The 22,033-nt window shown below is 37.7% G+C and overlaps 1 protein-coding gene across 1 annotated transcript; it reads right to left on the bottom strand.

The window, feature by feature from the left end:
- Positions 1-10,686: 10,686 nt before the first annotated feature.
- Positions 10,687-13,319, bottom strand: LOC140055153 (uncharacterized). The gene is made up of 2 exons (XM_072100390.1): positions 13,014-13,319; positions 10,687-12,324 (listed from the first exon to the last, which is right to left on the bottom strand). The coding sequence occupies exon 2, from the start codon at positions 12,055-12,057 to the stop codon at positions 10,687-10,689; it is 1,371 nt and encodes a 456-aa protein (XP_071956491.1). The 5' UTR covers positions 12,058-12,324; positions 13,014-13,319.
- Positions 13,320-22,033: the final 8,714 nt, after the last annotated feature.

Below are 22,033 nucleotides of genomic sequence, written 5' to 3'. Positions count from 1 at the left end.
ACGCGAAGTGGCTTTCCCACTGTTACTGTATATTATATTCCCCGACAAAAAGTACCCGTGTTCCCTTCGGTAACCGTCGGTAAACTTCGCCTGGAAAATAACTACATTACACATTTTGGTCCCTAGATGGAACATGATATCACGCGTCTCGACCCAACGGTGAACGATTCGTACAAAGGGATACCGCCAAACAAGTGCGTACTAGCTATTGTTTAGTAGTTAGATCTCTGGCAATAACGAATGCATAAAAGTGCATAATAGCCCTCTGACGTACTCTCACGGTCAATGGAACGTCGTGGTTTTCTAGGCGCTGAAGCTATATGAAGTGAACGTGAATTTTTTTTACTGTATGTTATATTCCCCGACAAAAAGTACCCGTGTTCCCCGACGGGGGGGCTAGGCTCCCCGACGAGGGGCCCCCCGTAGCCCCCCCCCCCCCCCGCTGGCGCCACCACTGCTTTGATTAGCTAGGATTTCATAAAAGCCTTGTGGGGATACTCGGAAATAACTATGAAATTTGTCTTCATAACAAATCAGTTCGGGAAAAAGCGTATGGAATTCACCATAAGTCTCTCTTGATTGATTTATGGGGTGAACCCATAAATTTCGATCTCTTTTTTTCAGTTGACACCTTTTTTTATATAGCAGAAGGCATAACAAATAATCGTCGTCTTCTGAGTCCGTCATGATTGTGAAACAAAAGGCAAACGTCACGCGCGTACGTCGCGAGTCATAGAACGATAAAATCGTTAAAACTATTATCGTGTACAATATATATATAGTTATAGTTATCGTCGTAGTATAAACAGGCCTTAATGCCGATTTTCCACCAGGCGAATTTGTTCGCGCGAATCAAACGTTTCGAAGAGAAAAAAATCGCCTACTCTCTTTCCACTACATGAGCGAATAGCTGCGACGTTCATGTTCCTCGCGTGGTTGCTGAGCATTTCGATTCGCATGACTGCTCATGAAAGCGTCATAACTCATTTCCTGAGCTCTGATTGGTTGCGCAATATTTCGCTTCGCAAAAAGTAGAAACAATTCGAACTAGTAAATTTTGCTGCAGCGAAAAATCAAGGAACTAGAATTCGTCGCAGAAGGGAGTATGACAGACAGAAACTCGAATACGCATGCGCAGAGCATGAGGCTTTCGATTCGCGCGAACAAATTCTTTGTTTTGTCTGGTAAATATAGTTTAAATGAATATCATATCCAAAGTTTACCAAAATCGGACATCGGGAAGTAGGTTAATTAGCATAAATTCAAAATGGCCGCCATTTGCTATTTTGAAGCCTCATATCTCTCTAACGGTTGGATTTAGACCACCTAAGTGCATTACGAGTAGATATAAATGTGATATTAAACATTCTAATTAGCATATTTAAATTCCTATATGACGTACCTATGACGTCATATGGTAGTTGTGACGTCATATATTATGTTATAACTGTTTAAATGACATTATAATATGTGAACAATTTAGGAACTGCAAGAAAACATGTTTCTTGACATTCTCCTTGTTGAAATGAACATTATTTCCAAAGTTACCAAAATCGGACGTCAGGAAGTGGGTTAATTAGCATACATTCAAAATGGACGCTATTTATCATACCATTTTGAAGCTCCATATCTCCTTAACGCTTGGTTTTAGACCACCTAAGTGCATTGCGAGTACTTGATATTAAACTTTATAATTAGCATATTTAAATTGCCATATAACGTACCTATGATGTCATAAGACATACAGTATGACGTCATGTATTTTGTCACAATAATGCTCAATTGGCATTATTCTAAGGAGAAAATATAGAAACTGAAAGGAAAAAATGTTTTTAATCTCATGAAAATAGTAGAACATTTACCACATCCAGGTTAAGATCATGGGTATCAGAAATTATTCGGCCACCCTTCACAACATGCAATAGAACATTCCAGTTAATTTTCTGCAACTGCAACTTTTTATAACTGCATTATATCTATCTCATATATATTTAAAGAAACAGGATTATTAATTCTGTAATGAGTCTGGGATTTAATAATTCGACCCCATCCTAAATATGGAGTTGGATCACAGTAAGTTTCCCATCCAAAGTACATACATAGAGAAAATGTAATGTTGGCGCCGTCAAAATATTTCCACCATACATGTAGGCACAGCAAGTCTACTTCATTGGCTTTTCTGATGTCTTTTTTAATTTTGGACCGAACAGTTCTTGCTTCGAATAGAATGCATCCCCCTGTTTCTTTGCAAGTGCAGAGCATTACAAAGATGTTGCAAATTTCCTCCTTAAGATGTTTTCTTTAAGTACCAATTATTCCACTATTTTTTGCTACTTCTGTCTTAAAATGCAATCGCTTTTTTTAATTATGGCAAAGTAAGATATTTAATAGATCCTCATCTGCATTCAAAGTTTCTATTCCAGAAGTTGAATACTGTCTTGTCGAAAAATAAAATACTGTAATTAGTAGTGGCAAGTTTGAAAATTACTTTATTACCTTAACAACCCCTTTTGGATTCCGGTGGTGATGTGTATCTTTAACTGATGGTTCTTCATCCTAGTTGACACTAAGATGAAGTGTTCATGAATCATGCTCATTGAATCTTGGAAACAGCATTCAAAAGATAAACATTATATAAAACATCATAAAAAGTTGTTGTCTCATAAATAATCGACACCAAACAGATACAATGAAATAGCAACTTTGAAAGAGCAGAATGCAGATGCTGACTATACCGAAAACTACAGTATGACATTTATCATTTCATGTATCATCTCAATTTCCAGTTGGGGAATTGAGATGAGTTTGTGGGAATGATGGGTTTGAATAGCCTGACCCACAGACAATCGCCTCATTACAATATTTTTTTATTCCTTTACCAATTTAAAGAGATAAAGTTCTAAAAAGATGTGCGCTTGAGTACAAATCAGTTTCGGCAATACACTTGATGATCACCTTTCATACGGTTCTGTAGAATAACTATTTTCATAAGATTTTGTAAATGGAAACTTAATGATAAATTTCAACGGTTTTTACATATATATCTACTCGTAATGCACATAGACTGTCTAAACTCAACCGCTAAGGAGATACAGGGCTTCAAAATGGTATAGTAAATAGCAGCCATTTTGAATTTATGCTAATTGACCCCCTTCTTGAAGTCTGATTTTGGTGAACTTAGGATATCATGTTCATTTCAACAGGAACAACATTTTTTAGCATGGGATAATGCCATTTAAGCAGTTAGAAACATAATATATGACGTCACAACTACCTTATGACGTCATATTTACGTCATATGGTAATTTAAATGTGCTAATTGGGAATTTTTAATGTCACATTTATATCTACTCGCAATGCACTTTGGTGGTCTAAAACCACCATTATAGGAGATATAGGGCTTCAAAATGATATAGTAAATAGCGGCCATTTTGAATTTATGCTAATTAACACACTTCCTGACGTCCGATTTTGGTAAATTTTGGAAATTATGTTCATTTCAACAAGGAGAATGTTAGGAAACTTGTTTTTCTGCAGTTTTCTAAATTGTTCGCATAGTATAATGTCATTTAAGCATTTATAACATAATTAATGACGTCACAACTACCATATGACGTCATAGGTACGTCATATGGAAATTTAAATATGCTAATTAGAATGTTTAATATCACATTTATATCTACTCGTAATGCACTTAGGTGGTCTAAATCCAACCGTTGTTAAGGAGATATGGGGCTTTAAAATTAGCAAATGGCGGCCATTTTGAATTTATGCTAATTAACCCACTTCCCGATGTCCGATTTTGGTAAACTTTGGATATGATGTTCATGTTCACCATATCAACCAAATAAAACAAAACAAAATTCTGTTGCAATTTGTTCAACCATATTTTTACTGGACAAAAATGGCATATGGCGCTCTATAAAATAGTGAAGAAATTACACCAAATTATATAGTCCAGAAACACGATTTATGGCCATCTAGAGAAAAAAAAATCTGTTCCACTAAACAATTTAAACAATCCACCCAGCCATCACACCATGAATGATTTATGATTTTTCTGCCTGAGACGTCCAGTAATAGAAATTTCGCCAGCGGCGCTAATAGCCATAGATATATTTTCCTGAAACTGAAAGTCGAGCGGTGCAGCGACCGAACACGTAACACCACGACCGATTTGATTCGCGACCTAATTGTACAGTAGCACTGATCGGTTATCATTTTACTACTATACTAGCGAAATTCTAGCTGCTAGGTAGTAAATTAATTAACCATTGAGTAATATCACTTCATGAAATAACATGCATTGGAGGCCTACCTAGAAGCACTGTATAGTAACTAGCCTAGCTTCCTTAACTTAAATATTCATCAATCATTAGTATTGTGAAATCAACCCGTTGAAATGTATGTCACATGTGTCTGTACTATTTTCCTCCAACCACGTGTCGTATGGCGTGGTGTGTCTCCTCACAACCAAAAGAGCATAGGCCTGCCTACTATTATATATTGCAAACATGAGGCGTCATGGAATAATTAATCAACGTCAACCGAATACTACTACTAGTAGTAGATTTAAATGAAATTATAGTAGGATTCAAAGAGTTTCTTCATTTGAATAATTTATTCTGTTCATAATAATTTACGTTTTGTAGGAGCCTATTACCAGTGGCGTATCCAGGATTTTGAAGTTGGGGGGGGGGGGCGGGAATTGCAAATTTGCCGACAAAAATTGGTGTCATTATGATAAAGATGTTGACGAAAATTGTTTGTATGATGTTAAGATAGATTATGATATTGTAAAAGAGGCTATACTAATGGCAAAGAATAATAATTCACCAGGTCTAGATAATATAACAAATGAATTAATTAAGAATGGTGGCGACAAATTAATCAGATCTATATTAGACCTATTTTTACAAATTTTAAAACTAGAACAAATAGGCCTACCAAGCGAGTGGAATATTAGTGTAATTGTTCCTATTTACAAAAAAGGGGATCGCAATGATCTCAATAATTATCGAGGGATATCGTTAACCTCTTGTATATCCAACATTTTTAATAGGATAGTTGCCAAAAATATCTCTCTCTATCTTGAAGACAATGCTATTCTTTCGGAAGTCCAGGGAGGCTTTCGACCTTCGTATAGAGATGCGAAGATCATATCTTTGTTTTAAAGAGTATAGCAACTTGTCGCTTACAACAGGGCAGGGGTGGCGCCAGGATCTTCCCGACGCGGGGGCTACATTCCCCGACGAGGGGGCTATGCGAGTGTGACCTTCGGATCGTGTCCGTTGGTGTTTGAATAGCTTGTGGGAGAGCAATTAATGATCACTGACACATAATAGAATAGACCTGATTCAGTTTCCAGTTTAATCGCAATTGTTTAATAACAGAAACAGAAGCTAAAACCCAACACAACACTGCAGCCGTCGCTAACAGTAAACAGGAACAAGACCTGTGTAACAAAATCATAAAACATATCTCAAAACTAAACAAAATATAAATCATCTCATTGTTCAATAAATGAAGACCACCAACTATACAGCAACAGATAAGCATTTAAGTTTAAAAACATCAATTATAGTATTATTAATTGAAACACAATAATATACTGTAAAATGGAATATATAATAAAGCTAGGCCATGCAATCTAGTATCTAAAATCGTCGCGATATGCATCGCACATCGTCTCGTGGGCGCAGACATATTTGTTTACATTATGTGCTGCCCTCAACCAGATCTCTGATTGAAAGCCATAAACATCGCACATGTTCGAATAATCAACGACCCACTAAACACAAGGTCATAGAACTTTATCAGACTTAAATTAACATAACTATCAATTAACACGGTAAAACATAATATTCCATACTAGGCTAACATATGATAAACAAAGTAAATAAAGGTTTTAGCCTTAATTCAGATTCCTTAAGGGATATTTTGATCAATCTTCTAACATCGCTAAGCTAAGAATTACGATCGTATACCGCACACAACACTCAACAGGTTACACCCAGTGCAACCGTCGCCGTACCAGTGGAGTGCTAATGCATATAGAGACAAAAGTAAATTTAACAAACTTAAACCGGGTTAAACTGTATTTAACCTAAACATATTATAAATTAAACAATATTTAAAACTTACAGATTACATCAAGATCAAACGATGTGCTCTCAACAAAAAGAAATAATTAAATTGTTTAACAGGCTAGGCAAATACACGTCTAGTCGATGCAAGCGTCCGAAGGAGAGAGGATGTATCAGGTATCATCCCAAGCTTACCATTCTCCGACGAATACGCGTAATGGGTGCGGATTATTCCGCTTAACACATTATCTACCCATACATTAAAAATGCCATATTAGACCGTGATAATAAATATTTATGTAACACTATTTATCTATTTTTATTAACCAGTGACATAAAACTGGACTAACATGTAAATTGTCCCGTCCTATTTATTCTATGCGGAGGAGTACAATTTACACCCTCACATCCACCACAGCTTAAATCGTTGTTAGTCCCTAACAACATTACATATGATATACCATAGTTACATAATTAGATAAAATTAAAAATATAAAATGAAAGATATAAAATTGTTAAAAAAATTAAGCCGTGTAACCTATCTACAGTAAATACTTTTAAAAAATGTCTGCATATACAGGTATGTACCTTCACACCCACCCCAGGTTAAGAGTGATGTTGTCCCAACGACATAATCAGATAAAAAAATTATAAACATATTCTTATTTACGAGAAAAAACAGCATTAGTTTCCCATTCTCCAAACCGTTTAGGTGGGAGTCTAACTCTTTTGGCAAAGTAATCACTGCCGTGCCCATCCTTATCCGTAATGTTAGTAGTGGGGGAGTGAGTACAAAATTCAGCAGGAGGAGGAATCAAGTCTGGATCATCCGTTCTGTAAACTTCTGGATCATCATCATCAGTTGAAGGAGACTCTTGTGCACTGTTGCAACTACTACCACCACTATCAATATTTTCAAAGGTACATGGCGTCAATAGGTTACGGTGAACAGTTCGCTCTCTGCCATCATTATTTCGGCGCACAGTGAATGTGGGCTGACCTTGGATGTGATGAATAATGGTATATGGTGTTTCCTCCCATCTATCTCTCAGTTTATTACGGCCACGCAATGATTTGTTAGCAACTAAAACAGAGTCTCCAACGTTCAAATCAACTCCACGGGACCTTTTGTTGTACGCATTTTTCTGCTTCTTTCTTGCAGCATTTGCATGCGTCGCTGCTAAGTCGTAAGCTTCTTGAAGTTGGTTTCTGAGTCGATGGACGAAATCCGCTTCATTTGTGTCAGTGAGCTCCTCTCCATCTGTCTCTAGTTCAAATACTAAGTCTGAAGGCACTCTCGGTTTCCGCATAAACATTAAAAAGAATGGAGTGAACCCAGTTGATGAATGCGTGGTGCAATTGTAGGCGTGTGTCATGGTCTCTACATAGTCACGCCACCGAGGTTTCTGGTGAGGCTGAAGCGTTCCCAACATATTGAGTAATGTAGAGTTGAATCGCTCCGTCATGCCATTCCCCTGTGGGTGATAAGGTGTGGTTCGGCTTTTTTTTATTTTAAGGAGTTTGCACAGTTCCTGTATAACCTCAGCCTCAAAACACTTCCCTTGGTCGCTGTGTATCCTTTCCGGTGTCCCATAGTGTATGATAAATTTGCTCCACAAGGTCTGGGCCACCGTCACAGCTGTCTGGTTCCTTGTTGGGTAAGCTTGCGCGTATCGAGTAAAATGATCCGTGATTACAAGAACATTTTCTATTCCACCCGACGAAGCTTCCAAACTCAGGAAATCCAGACAAACTAACTCCAATGGTCGAGATGATTTAATTCCAGATAATGGTGCTATGGCTTGTGGGTCCTGAGTTTTACGTAAAGTACATCTTTTACATCTGTCAATAAAGGTTCGTACTTCTTTTCGCAAGTTTGGCCAAAAACATCGTTCTTCTAGAAGGGAGAGAGTGCGGTCATATCCGAGATGACCCATCTGGTCGTGGACGCTCTTCAATACTCTGTTGCGGTAAAGTTTTGGCAAAAGTACCCTTCGTTGGCCATCTACCTGTTGGAAAACTAAGACTCCCGCCTGAACTGCAAAATGATCCCATTTTCTTAACAATTTCTGCACCATTCTGCTTTCTTTGTTAGCCTGTCGTCTACTTGGTTTTCCACCACAGCTGAACAATTCCAATACCCTTCCTATGGATTCATCATTCCGTTGCGCACGGATAATTTCTTCGGTATCTAATTCTGGTAGGATTTGTGAGTAGTGAGATATAACAGGGTTGGCGTGATGGGCACCCATAATGCCAGTAGCGCTGTCTAGAGCCTTTTGAACTTCGAACCTTGTAATACGAGATAGACCATCTGCATTATCGTTCGACTTTCCCGGTCGGTACTCGATCTCAAGATCACACCTTGCCAGATCGTTAACCCAGCGCTGACCATGTGCATCTAGCTTAGCTGATTTAAGGACATACGTGAGTGGGTTATTATCGGTGCGAGCCAATACCTTATGTCCGTAGACGTAATCTTTAAATTTCACAGTCGCAGCCCAATGTAGCGCTCTAAACTCCAGTTTGTGTGCCGGATAATGCTTTTCACCAGCGGTGAGGCTTCTACTTGCATAAGCGATTACCTTCTCTTGCCCATCCTGGATTTGAGCCAGGATGGCTCCAAAGCCATCTAGGGAGGCGTCGGTCTGCAAAACAAATGGTAGTGTAAAATCTGGGTAAGATAGAATAGGAGTAGCTAACATCTTCTGCTTCAAGGTATTGTATGATACTGAACACTCGTCAGTCCATTTGAACTCTGGCAGCTTGGTTGTACCCTTAGGCTTGTGTTTACCTCCGACCATCTCAAACAAAGGTTTCGCTATCTTGGCATAGTTTTGAATGAATCTCCGGTAGTATCCTGTGAATCCCAAAAAACTTCTAACATCTTTCTTGGACTTAGGGACCGGCCATTCTCTTACTGCTTCAGTTTTCTCTGGGTCGGTCGAGATGCCGTGTTCGGAGACCCTGTGTCCCAGATATTTGACCTCTCGCTGAAGTAGGTGACATTTATTTGGTTGTAATTTAAGTCCATGTTCTCGCAATCGAGAAAATACTTTTTCTAAACGCATAAGGTGTTCTTCTATAGTTGAGCTAAATATGATAATATCGTCCAGGTAAATGAGTACCTCTGTTAAGTTCATATCTCCGAATACTACAGTCATTAGGCGTTGAAAGGTAGCAGGGGCATTAGTTAATCCGAAAGGCATCCTCGTATACTCGAATAAACCCAGTGGAGTTGTGAATGCCGTCTTAGGTTGGTCAGCTTCGGCCATCTGCACTTGCAGATAGCCAGACATTAAGTCCAAACTTGAAAAATAACGAGCTTTCCCCAATGCATCTAAAGATTCGTCGATCCTCGGAAGCGGATACGCATCACGAACCGTCCTTGAGTTGAGTTTTCGGTAGTCGACGCAAAGTCTGATCTGGCCAGTCTTCTTTCTAACAATGACGATAGGAGAGGCAAATGGGCTCTTGCTTCCCTTTATAACACCAGCACTTTCTAGGCCTTGGATATGTTCTCTTACTTCCTTGAAGTCTGAGGGTGGTATGCGGCGATATGGCATTCTGAATGGGGTTGAATCGATGAGGGGTATATCATGCTGAAGAGTTGTGGTGTGGCCAAAATCATCTGAACCCATGGAGAAGACATCAGAGTTTTGACAGAGGATATTGTGGAGGGCCTTAATTTCTGTTTCTGACAAGTCTCCAGTTGGAACATGTACATCAGGTATTTGCTTTAATTCCTGTTTGTTTACCAACACCGAGTTTTCACTGGAAAGAACGAGTCGAGTTGTATGTGCTAAGTCTTCGGCTGGTGTTGCATACAACAAGTTAGCTATTAGATTACCTTTATTAAGCATCACTGTTGTTGAAGAAAGGTTACACATCCGCACAGTTACTTTACCCTCCTTGACTTCTGTCAGTAAACTGCCTACCCTCAACTTTTCCTGCGGGTCACCATCCTCAACAAGTCCACAAAATGTGCGGCCGTCTGTGTGGGTTGGTGCATATCCAACGACATCTCGCTGGGCCCCAGGCTTAAAAGTGATTGGGCGTCCCCTATAATGAATCGCTCCTATTTCACCAGTTGCATCAGCAAGGTCCATCCCATCACCATTTAGAGACTGGTATGCTGCAAACCATGTAGTAGATTTCTCCCGAACGATTTCCATAAATGACCGTCCATACTGACCATGTAGTTTGTCACGTGTTGGTCGTATCACATTCGTTCCAATGAGACAGGGCATCTTTACTCTAGATGTCGTTGATGGTACAACCAGTACCGGAACCGCCTCCAACTTTACTCCCATTACTTCCAAGTTGATGAGCAGAACACCATGGTGGGGTACTAACTGACCCCCAGCCCCTTCAATGTTCACAGCAACTGGCTGTAGCTTCTGGATCTTTAAAGTTGGATGATTATTGACGAAATCTGCAGTGATGGTTGTAACTTGCGAACCTGTATCTAAAAGAGCATTACAAACTTGACCAGATATGGATACAATAGCTTCATTCACTGGACCGATTAATCCCTTTATCGATTTGTTTGGGCACTTGTGAAAATTCATACCAACAGATAGCCCGTCGTCTGCAGGTCCTACCCGTTTAAAGAAGGCTTATGGCTGGCAGCAGCTGTTTCAGGTCGGCTTGTTTGTTGGTTTACTGGAAGCTGTTGACTAGTGGGATACCATGGTCTGCCAAATTGTTGAAGAGGGCCTTGTGGTTGGAATGGAATCTGGTGTTCAAAGTACATTTGTTGTGGCGGCTGCTGTGGTATTTGTACAGGGTGATTTTGTGGCTGAAAAGGTGTCTGATTTTCAAAGTAAGCCTGTTGTTGCTGCTGTGACACTGATGCGGGGTGATTGTTAGTCTGAAAACAGTTTCTGGCAAAATGACCAATTTTGCCGCATTTGAAGCAGGCATTCCTTCTGGGTTGTGCCCGAGGTCTGCCATAATCTTCTGCCTTGTTCTCGATCCCATGGATACGTACCTCTAAAGCCTTCAATCTCTCTAATATCTCGAGGCTGATATCCGTGGTTGGTGTCGTTGATTTTGCTTCGGCCTTTGTACCACGGTCTTTGGGTCTTGTTACCGTCTGTGAATACAGCTTTGCTTGGTGGGACCCGCCAAACCGATCACGGTCTTGTGCCAATTCATAGGAGATGATACGTAATTCTTCCCTTAAAGCTTCGAATTTCATCTGCCTTGGGCGCATCGGAGCCAGCCGATTCTTTACCTCTACATCTCGCAGGCCATACATGAACTGGGTGCATAAAACCCCATCTCGATCCATCAGTTCAGAATGTTGTGACTCGAGTTGGCCACATACTCTGCGTAACAGTGCTTCGAGCGCAATTGCATAGTCCCGTGGCGTTTCCGTGGACTGCTGAAAACGGGCATAAAAAGCTGCCATAGGTGACACAGTAACGTTTAAGTCCCCGTACTCTCTGACCAATTCTTTCAGAGCAGCATCAGGTGTCGTTAGGTCTGGACCCCTACTCTCCAAGTTCAATACAAGGTCACGGGCCCGACCCCCAGTGTGTCTTACAATCTCATGGAATTGGGGAAGCGGTGCAGAATAACCTTTAGATCTTAACAAATACTTAATATCTCTAACCCAGTCTTCCACCTTTAATCCATCCTTGTCCCTCCCAGTAAATGTGGGAACACTCTTGATCTGATGGGATGAGATCACTCTTGGTACAGTATCCATTGTAGGTGGTGGATCAAATCCAGCCAACAGCAGCGGCGATGTCCCTGGTTGAACTACGCTGACGTCCGATGCCATCTCTGGGCTGTTTACTGCACCACTCCTTGGTGTACTGGATCTGGGAAGTCTTGGTCGTGGTCGCCTCGGTTGTCCTTGGATACTAAGTTCCGGCATTATAGGTGTGTTTGTAGAAATCGGATCTGGTATTGATGCATCCAGCGATGAATCCGCTGCAGCATTGTGTTGGTTATTAGCCATACTGTTACCTTTTTTTTTTTTTTTTTTTTTTTTTTTTTTGAACAAATTGGATTTATAAAACAGGTTTCGGCACCAAAATTATGTGACCTTCGGATCGTGTCCGTTGGTGTTTGAATAGCTTGTGGGAGAGCAATTAATGATCACTGACACATAATAGAATAGACCTGATTCAGTTTCCAGTTTAATCGCAATTGTTTAATAACAGAAACAGAAGCTAAAACCCAACACAACACTGCAGCCGTCGCTAACAGTAAACAGGAACAAGACCTGTGTAACAAAATCATAAAACATATCTCAAAACTAAACAAAATATAAATCATCTCATTGTTCAATAAATGAAGACCACCAACTATACAGCAACAGATAAGCATTTAAGTTTAAAAACATCAATTATAGTATTATTAATTGAAACACAATAATATACTGTAAAATGGAATATATAATAAAGCTAGGCCATGCAATCTAGTATCTAAAATCGTCGCGATATGCATCGCACATCGTCTCGTGGGCGCAGACATATTTGTTTACATTATGTGCTGCCCTCAACCAGATCTCTGATTGAAAGCCATAAACATCGCACATGTTCGAATAATCAACGACCCACTAAACACAAGGTCATAGAACTTTATCAGACTTAAATTAACATAACTATCAATTAACACGGTAAAACATAATATTCCATACTAGGCTAACATATGATAAACAAAGTAAATAAAGGTTTTAGCCTTAATTCAGATTCCTTAAGGGATATTTTGATCAATCTTCTAACATCGCTAAGCTAAGAATTACGATCGTATACCGCACACAACACTCAACAGGTTACACCCAGTGCAACCGTCGCCGTACCAGTGGAGTGCTAATGCATATAGAGACAAAAGTAAATTTAACAAACTTAAACCGGGTTAAACTGTATTTAACCTAAACATATTATAAATTAAACAATATTTAAAACTTACAGATTACATCAAGATCAAACGATGTGCTCTCAACAAAAAGAAATAATTAAATTGTTTAACAGGCTAGGCAAATACACGTCTAGTCGATGCAAGCGTCCGAAGGAGAGAGGATGTATCAGGTATCATCCCAAGCTTACCATTCTCCGACGAATACGCGTAATGGGTGCGGATTATTCCGCTTAACACATTATCTACCCATACATTAAAAATGCCATATTAGACCGTGATAATAAATATTTATGTAACACTATTTATCTATTTTTATTAACCAGTGACATAAAACTGGACTAACATGTAAATTGTCCCGTCCTATTTATTCTATGCGGAGGAGTACAATTTACACCCTCACACGAGCATCACTAGGCTGGGGGCCAGGGGGGCCGCCAAGGGCCCCCGGTGGGGGTCCAGGGAAGCGACGGCCCCGGAAGCAACGCGTTCTAGCGTCATTTGAGGTCATTTTAATCAGATTTAGGGTAGCCATTTTTTCCATTTTTTATAATTCATAAATAAAATACTGCGTGCAAAAAAACGATGCGCGATGACTGTTTCAATCCATATTTTTCAATTTAAAAAATAAAAGTTCAAAAAAAATTTAGAAAAATAGAGTTGGAGGTCCCGGAAATTGGACTTATTATACTTCAAAACATGAAACAAAATATATAAGTCTGTATTTATTGTCTTTTTTTTTATTTATTTGTTTTTATTTCGACCGCGATTTTTGTCTGAAAATACAGACTTGTGAAACACGTATAGAAATCGATTTGCAAACCGCAAACATCCGATAAGAATGACGTAGGTTATCATACCGTATTTGGCTATATGGGGCGGGCGGTATGTAAATATGGATTTCGAATCAACCAATGATCATTTTGTTTCAAAATGAAAAAGATCGAGTACGTACGTACAGTGTGCTGAATGTACGATCGAGACCGAACAACTGTTGAAATATAAAATCGTGTTGCCAAGTTGTTTTGTTTATTAATTGTTCTGGCCTAGGCCTCCTTCGATCGTAGGCGGGTTCGTAGGGCTACTCAACTCGTACGTACTTCCAAATAAAACGCCAATAAGGTACATACCACCCAACAGGGCTACACCACTACACAGAACAGGACAGGGTCTGGGTGGGAATTAAATCAAATTTTCTCCGCATAATAAATGATCCATTCAATGTTTGATTTGGCGGAGAAGCTAGCCTATCATATCACGACGAGTTTTCATGTTCTTGGGAAAAATCTCATCAAATGTTTACCAGACTACTAGGCATATAAAATCATTTTTAGCCTTCAGAAACTTTCATCAATGTACCCCAAGTACACATTGTCTAAACGTAACATAGCGCATGCGCATCGTCTTAGACGTTGAGTCTTTGAAATTCTGAAATATGAATATTAAAACGACGTACGAGTGAGTAGCCAATGGCATGCGGCTGAAACTAGTCAACTGGTCCGATAATTTATGCACCAAGAATTCTTGGTGTCAAACCACGTGACTTATGCGTGTTTCCCCAGACGGAGTAGCCAAACTCAAGTAATACACGTATGAAACGCCATATGTGCAAAAATATTTATATTTTTACAAAACTCCGTCTGGAGCCCAGACTACTATCAGGGTTGTGACTGAGCTAAGAAATGTTTGATAAAGTTAGTTTTTTCAATATTAATTATCATATTATTGTCTTTGGTCCATTGTGATAGTTCGTTTAATTGATCTTGAACATTAGGCGGGGTTTTCTTGTTGTGAACTTCACATATTGACAAATCATCTACATACTTCCACCGATTTGGGAAGTCTCTAAGCGAATTGTTAACCATTACTTGGAAAATTAAGGGACCCAGTTTCGTCCCCTGAGGAACTCCGCAAGTTATTCCTTGCCAGTTTGAAAAACCGCCATTGAGTTTCACTCTCTGTTTACGTTCGCTCAGAAAATCACAAATCCACGGCATCAATTCAGGTTGAACTCCAATATCAATTAACTTCTTGACAGCGATTGTATGATCAATTAGGTCAAACGCTTTACGAAAATCAACTGCAATAACCGTTGCTTCGTGTCCAGGTTTATCAAGGCCTTGAAGTAAATAGTGTAACATGCTAGTAAGATAGTGACTTGTAGACGCTCCTGTGCGATTTCCAAATTGCATTTCGTCTAATTTAGGCGCGATCTTGGGTTTTATCCATGACGAGACAAAGTGTTCTAGCATGCGTTCAAAAATTGGTGTAATGGATATGGGTCTGATTTGATTTAAGTTAACCGGTCCTTTCACTTTAGGAAGTGGGGTTATGGTCGCCTCTTTCCACTTGCGCGGGACTATGCCTTGCGAGAGTGATGCGTTGTAGATGTCAACTAACGGTGATGCAATTTCAAATGCGAATTCTTTGATGACGCAAGGCGGTAGATCACCCGGGGCAACTGATTTGTTGCAGTTTATTTTCTGAAGCTGATGATACACCTGCCAGAAGTTGAGTGTCGGTGCATAGCCACAAGGAAGGTATGATGGTAGACTATTAGTTTGTAGGGGTTCAATCTTCTGGCATATATTCGCTAGGTAGTTATTTATTAGTTCGCAAATTTTAAGCGGATCGGTTTCTTCAGTTTCTAGATTCAACACCGATTTCTTTTTATTCGTACCGCATATTTGGTTAACTTTTTGGAACCACTGCTTTGCGTTAGTGTTTTGCAGATTGTTAACTTCGTATTTGTAGTATTTAATCTTTGCTTGTTTGATTTCCCAAATTACTTTCTTAGTTTCTAAGTGTACGGAAATGGCGGGACATTTTTCCATATTTATGAAAGCTAATTTGTCTCTCCTTACAAAGTCCTTTTATTTTTGGTGTGATCCATGGTTTGTCATTTGAATGAACTTTAATTCTGCGCTTTGGAAAACAACGTTCGTATGCCAGACATAATGTTGATTCGAAAATATTTACTTTTTCATCAAGGTCATCGGTTTCCAGTATTTCATGCCAATCTTGTGATGTTATCCATTGACCAAATCTATTGCAAGCAGATTCGCTAAAAGGCCGGAAAGACTTAATAACATTGCGGCCCTTAATGCAGACGAATCCAGGTTTTGGTTTCCATAAAATCGAATTATGGTCACTACGACCAAAGGGTGCATGAACAACCGGTTCTTCGTAATGTTGATAACAGTTAGTTATAAGCAAGTCCAGAATATTACCACTGTTGTCCCTAGTTGAAGTTTTGACAACTTGTCGAAGACCAGTTGACGAGCAAAATTGTTTAACTTTCGCGCGGGCTTCGTTAAAATCACCGCTAATGAGAATCGCCGCTGACGGTGATGATGTTCTAATGCTGTCAACGGATTCTCTTAAATAACGAAGAAGTGTTGTTTATATACTGATAACTGGTAAACGTGTTGATAAAGTAAGACAATGGAAATTAGGTAATGGCTTTATATCTGAAACTGAATCATATAAATATCTCGGTGTACATATTTCTCGTAAATTAAATGACCATATACAAATTGAGAATGTTATAAAAAAAGGTCAAAGACTAATAGCGTACGTTAAATCAATTATCAGTAGCTTTGATAACTTTAACAGAGTATATTATGGGAATACTCTGTGGAGATCGATAGTTCTCCCATCTATCAACTATGGTTGTTCAGTATGGTGCTCTTTAAGTAGAATAGATATAGATAAACTTGAGCGTCTCCAGCTCCAAATGGCGCGTTATATCTTAAAAGCACCTCGAAATACACCTTGTGCCGCCTTATATGGAGAGCTTGGTTGGTCTCCAATTAACGAGATTCATAACGCTCTTCGTATGAAATACTTCCATAGAATTATAAAGATGGAAAACTATCGATGGCCAAAAATTATGTTTATTGAAATGCTACAACTTAATTGTGAATGTAAAGACTTAAGGTATAAGTTTCTATCTTGTATAAACGATATTCTCTTGAAGTGTAATTGTGAATCCAAAAATATTTTCACCACTCTCTCAAATTATAAAGAAGTCTACTTTCCAATTTCTGAAATCTTAAGAAAACTTAACTATATAATGATAGATGAATGGAGAATTGAATTACAAAATAAATCAAGTCTCCACATCTATGAAACATTAAAATCAAAACCTGGACTTGAATATTACTTAATTGATAAAATTAATTTTGCTGCATTAAAATTTAAAGCTCGTTCAAATACTCTACCTTTGAATGATAGAACTGCAAATTGGAATATTGATAATAATAAAAAATGTAAATTGTGCGGTACAAATTCGGACGAAGACATCCATCATTTCATCCTTAATTGTCCAGCTTTAAATAATATACGTAATCAGGAATTATTGAATTTATATGTGGATATGTATAGAAATGGCAGCAAAGATATGTTTGATACTTTTTATACTTCTCATGAAAATGACAAACTTAAGTATATTTTGGGATACTCAGATAATTTAATTGATGAAGAGTGTGAAAATATTTTGGATAGTTTTTGTAAAAGATACCTAAAACAAGCATGGAAATTTCGAAATGATTCACTGAATTCCATGACTCAATAACTATGTTATCTACATTGCTACATTAATTAATTGAAAAAAAGTGGGGGGGGGGGGGGAGTTTTCGTAATAAGCTGTGTTTATCAGTTGATTTTATTTTATTTTATACACTTTTACTATATCTTGTTTTGTATTCATTGCGTAAAGTAATGATCTACTGTATGTATCGATGTAAATTGGGGGGAGGGGGGGGGTAGGATAGGGGTTGATAGTTGCTTTTGCCTTTTTTTACTTTTCTGTTAATTGTTATATTTTATATTGTGAAGGATGCACCTTTGTGCTAAGTGTGCCACCGATCTAAAGGTGTAATTCCAAATAAATAAATAAATAAATATCTGTAGGCCTACATACACCTGATCAATATGTTCTAGAATTGCATAGTCATATTGTCTTATATGAATAACGATGCAAAATTAAAACCAAACCAACATCATCTGTTAGTATGTTGTATTCATATTACAATAAAGAAAGAATTAGGAAAATCTGACTTGTAGTTTTCGAAATATAGGGTCTAAAACATCGCCGAAAATGATCGTTTTTAGCAACGAAAGCAAAGAAGTAAAACAATTTGCGGCCTCAGTCGACAATTCTACGCCATTTTTGGTTAAAATATTATATTTTAACCAAGGGGTCCCAAGTCTACCGCTACTCGCGGTAGTCTACCGCTTTTAGTACCCATCTACCGCGCTACCGCTATCTCGACGTTTTCTACCGCATTTTGATTTTTTTTACCGCATTTTCAAATTTCCCCATATTTTTGGCCAAATTGATTTACGGTTACACCCAGGCTCAGCCCAGGTCAACAATAGTCAATAACCAAACAAAAGTGAGGCAGGATGTTGAAACAATGTCTATTCATGCAGTCTCCGTGGTCTATTATTGTATTTTTATTTGTATGCACTGCCTTTGTTTAAACCGTAACAATAATATAAACATGCACGGTGTACTACACGCCGGACGTAGAAAAAAAAGAAGCGTGCAACCAACCGTGAATCAATCACGTGGTAACCGGAATACGCGATTATCAATTTTGGGAGGGTCCAAGTTTTAACTAAATAAACGCTTTGATTACACAGTGGTTGAGATACGTTTTTAATAGTTATGTTATTACATTTTTAAACACCCTCATAATTAATGAACTCTACCAATGTTGATCCGCTGCAAAAAGAACAACAGATCGCACATCGCACGACGAGGTTGTTTTATTTGGTTTTACTGTACGATCCGATAATACGAACATGTTAAATTATTTAAAAGGCATGGATTCGCCAAGCAAGTTGGCCTACGTTTAATAAAAATTTACCTAAGATTTTCGTAAGCTCTTTTGTTCAAACTTGTTATTTATATAGCAATAATCCACCCGTTCCGGCATGCACGCTAGGCCTCTAGCCTAGGCCTACTCCTCGATCGATCGATGTCGCTGGTGGGGAATTTCCCAGCGATAAGAAATCGGCGAAATAGCTCATAAACCCGCTCATAAACGGCCTACATTTTAATGTTATCTTTAATGCTGGTGTAATTACGTATGGATAAAAAAATATAAAACTCAATGTTTTTCATCTGAAATAATATGTTAACTCGCGTAATGCAGCATAAGACAGATTCGGAATAGTTATTTCGATTGTTTGGGGTTTTATTTTTAAAATGGTAGCTAGCTATGGGCCTAGAAGTAGAAGCCCTAGGCTAGGCCTAGGCCTGTGCCTAAAAAAATGAGTAAATTCTATTGGGCAATACTATCATATGTGTAAATATTGTACATTATGTAATTAAGTTAAATTATTTTATATACTGAATTTTAGTTAAAATACAGTATATATTTAAAACATTCTTTGTACTGAGGATGTGTCCATAAAAAAAATAAGAAAGTAAAAATACTGATGGATAAACCTATGTAAAAATTAAGCCAACTTATGTGTAAATATTGTATATACTGTATATATATGTAACATATTTAGTTAAAGATGTATTGTCCCTTGAAACACAAAAAATGAAAAAAAATATTCTAAATTTAAATTGGCCATATCAAAGTAATATTAAAGTTATTCACTTTAAGTCGAAAATTCGAGCCAAAAACAACAATTTTACATAATTAACAGGTAAATTAATTAGATTACATTTCGTCTGGGAAATCGTCGCAAGCGAAAGTAAACAAAGATTTCAAACCATGAGTATGCATTATGCATGATGCTAATTAGGATTGTTTACAACTTGTCACGGTTGAGAAGGTGTTTCCACACAGATCGCGAGAAAGGTTTATGATTATGCATACAGAGTAGCCAAATAAGTGCGTTGCATTATGAGATATGTTTTGATTGAAAACTTTGACTGGAAGTCAAAGTTATTTTTTGAACAAAAAAAACATATGTATTTCGGTTAAATTTTTTAAAACTAATTTTTGGTGAAAGTTAATAACTATTATGATACTTCAAAATGACCCACTTTTTTTCAAAATTAAAAAAATTTTTTAGTAATTTATTTTATATATCACCATTCATTGGAAATATCAATAAAACATGTTATTAAATGCTTATAAATATATAAAGTTGTTTACTTAACGGAATTCGGGCCAATTCATTGCTCTAACTTTGTGTAGTAACGATCAGAGAGATTCATGGTACACGCGCGAGAGAAAACATTCCGCTGCGGGTGATTCGCATCCACCAATCAAATCAGATAGAATCCAAAATCATTCAACCGTGAGCAATGCCAATCGCGAGAAAGCTCAGCTTTGATTGGCTTACGATGACATCATATCACAAAATTGTGGTTTTGTAGTTGAGCCTCAGGGAATATTCTGTTCCAAAAATGAAATACATGGATATTTTTTATGGTATGTGTGCTTTTCTTTAAAAATTTTGAATAATAAAGGCCTCATATCGAGAAAAAAAACGGGTTTTTGGCACTTATAATAAATATATCTTAGACAAAAAAGCACATGGCATGTGGAACTATATAATCTTAGCGTAGGAAGACATACAAATCCCAGGTCATGAGGAGAGGCTCAACTGCAAAAACAAGGTTGAATAGGGTAAGGGTAAGGTAAGACTTTTGAGTAAACAATCTATACCGCGTACGGCCGTACGTACGTGCTAAGTAGTACGATATTTTGACCACATTTTTTACGTGTTTCGTTAGATGTAATGAAAATAAAAAATAGTTGATCTGAAGGGATATGGTATGTAAATAAACAAACACTCAAAAGAATTATGTTTACAGTTCAATTATTGTCAGAAAAATAGTTTATTTTTTTCCTCGGCACCTTTGTTTGTCGACGGACGGGATGATGTGACACGAAATCAGGGAGGGGGGGGGGGGTCCTCCGGCCTCCCACTGGATACGCCACTGATCTTTACAATTCCATATGCATTTGCAACCTGGAATGGCACACTTGAAACCGGGCTTGAAACGGTTGAAACAATGAAAAGAGCCACTGTGCCAGTCGTACTACAAGGAGTAAATCCAAAAAGTAATTTACTAAAAAAAAGAAACTCAACACTTTCGTTCATTTTACTAGAAGATGGCATATCTCTAGAAGACACCTTTGCAAGGAAAAATTGAAAAGTCGACCAAAGTCAAGATGGTTTGATAGAATAAAAATTGGACAACCTACTCATATAATAATATCAACTTACTGAAGACCGACCAAGTTGGTGATCCGTCTCAATTCATTGTCACTAACCGTCAGACATCGGAAAAACATTTCTTCTATGTTATAATTATTTTAAAAAAAATCCATTTTAGGCCTCATTCTTTTTTTCAATTATAGGCCTACGCCTTTTATTGTTTTAAATTAAGAAATTTTATAAAAATGTCTTTAGGCCTATTTATGAAAATGTTATTTCTTAGGGTTTAATTCAAGCTTGCAAATGAAAATAACAATTTCTACTGAGTGATCAGTGATGAATATTGTAACTTTAAATTTAAGTAGCAAATAAAGAATAACTTTGCCTTTGCATCATATACCAAATTAAATATAATTAAAATAGCAATAACGACATAACTTAAGTGTGCCTGTGTTGTCTTTTGTGTAATATATTTTAACACATTTAGCTATCGTAAAGAAAAATCGGTGCGATTAGTAAAGGCAAATAGAGAATGGTATAGGACATCTTCAATTTATTATAGTAGAGGGTTAAGCGTTACAGCCACAAAATTAGAACAATAAATAATAAAAACCAAAGCTATATACAATAGAACGAAAACGAATCATTTTGTGTGGTTTAAGTCCAACACTTCACAACAACATAACTTAACAAATACAGTACGATACATAACATACCAGTATTGAAATTGTGTGCGATTTCATACAGTACACACTGTACGGTAGAACTTGTACTGTTTTGTGATTGGCCAAAACTACTGTTGCTCAAAAATGGGCAAACATAACAAAAAAGAAGCAGATATTAAACAAAACGATTTGAAATAGTAATACAACGTACAGTATTCACATTGTATGATAAAATTGACACTTATTAAAAAGCAGTATTATTCGTTTAAAACC

This window comes from Antedon mediterranea, chromosome 1 (assembly GCF_964355755.1).
Source record: "Antedon mediterranea chromosome 1, ecAntMedi1.1, whole genome shotgun sequence".
NCBI classification, from domain to species: domain Eukaryota; kingdom Metazoa; phylum Echinodermata; class Crinoidea; order Comatulida; family Antedonidae; genus Antedon; species Antedon mediterranea.
This window is presented reverse-complemented; position numbering and strand designations above follow the sequence as displayed.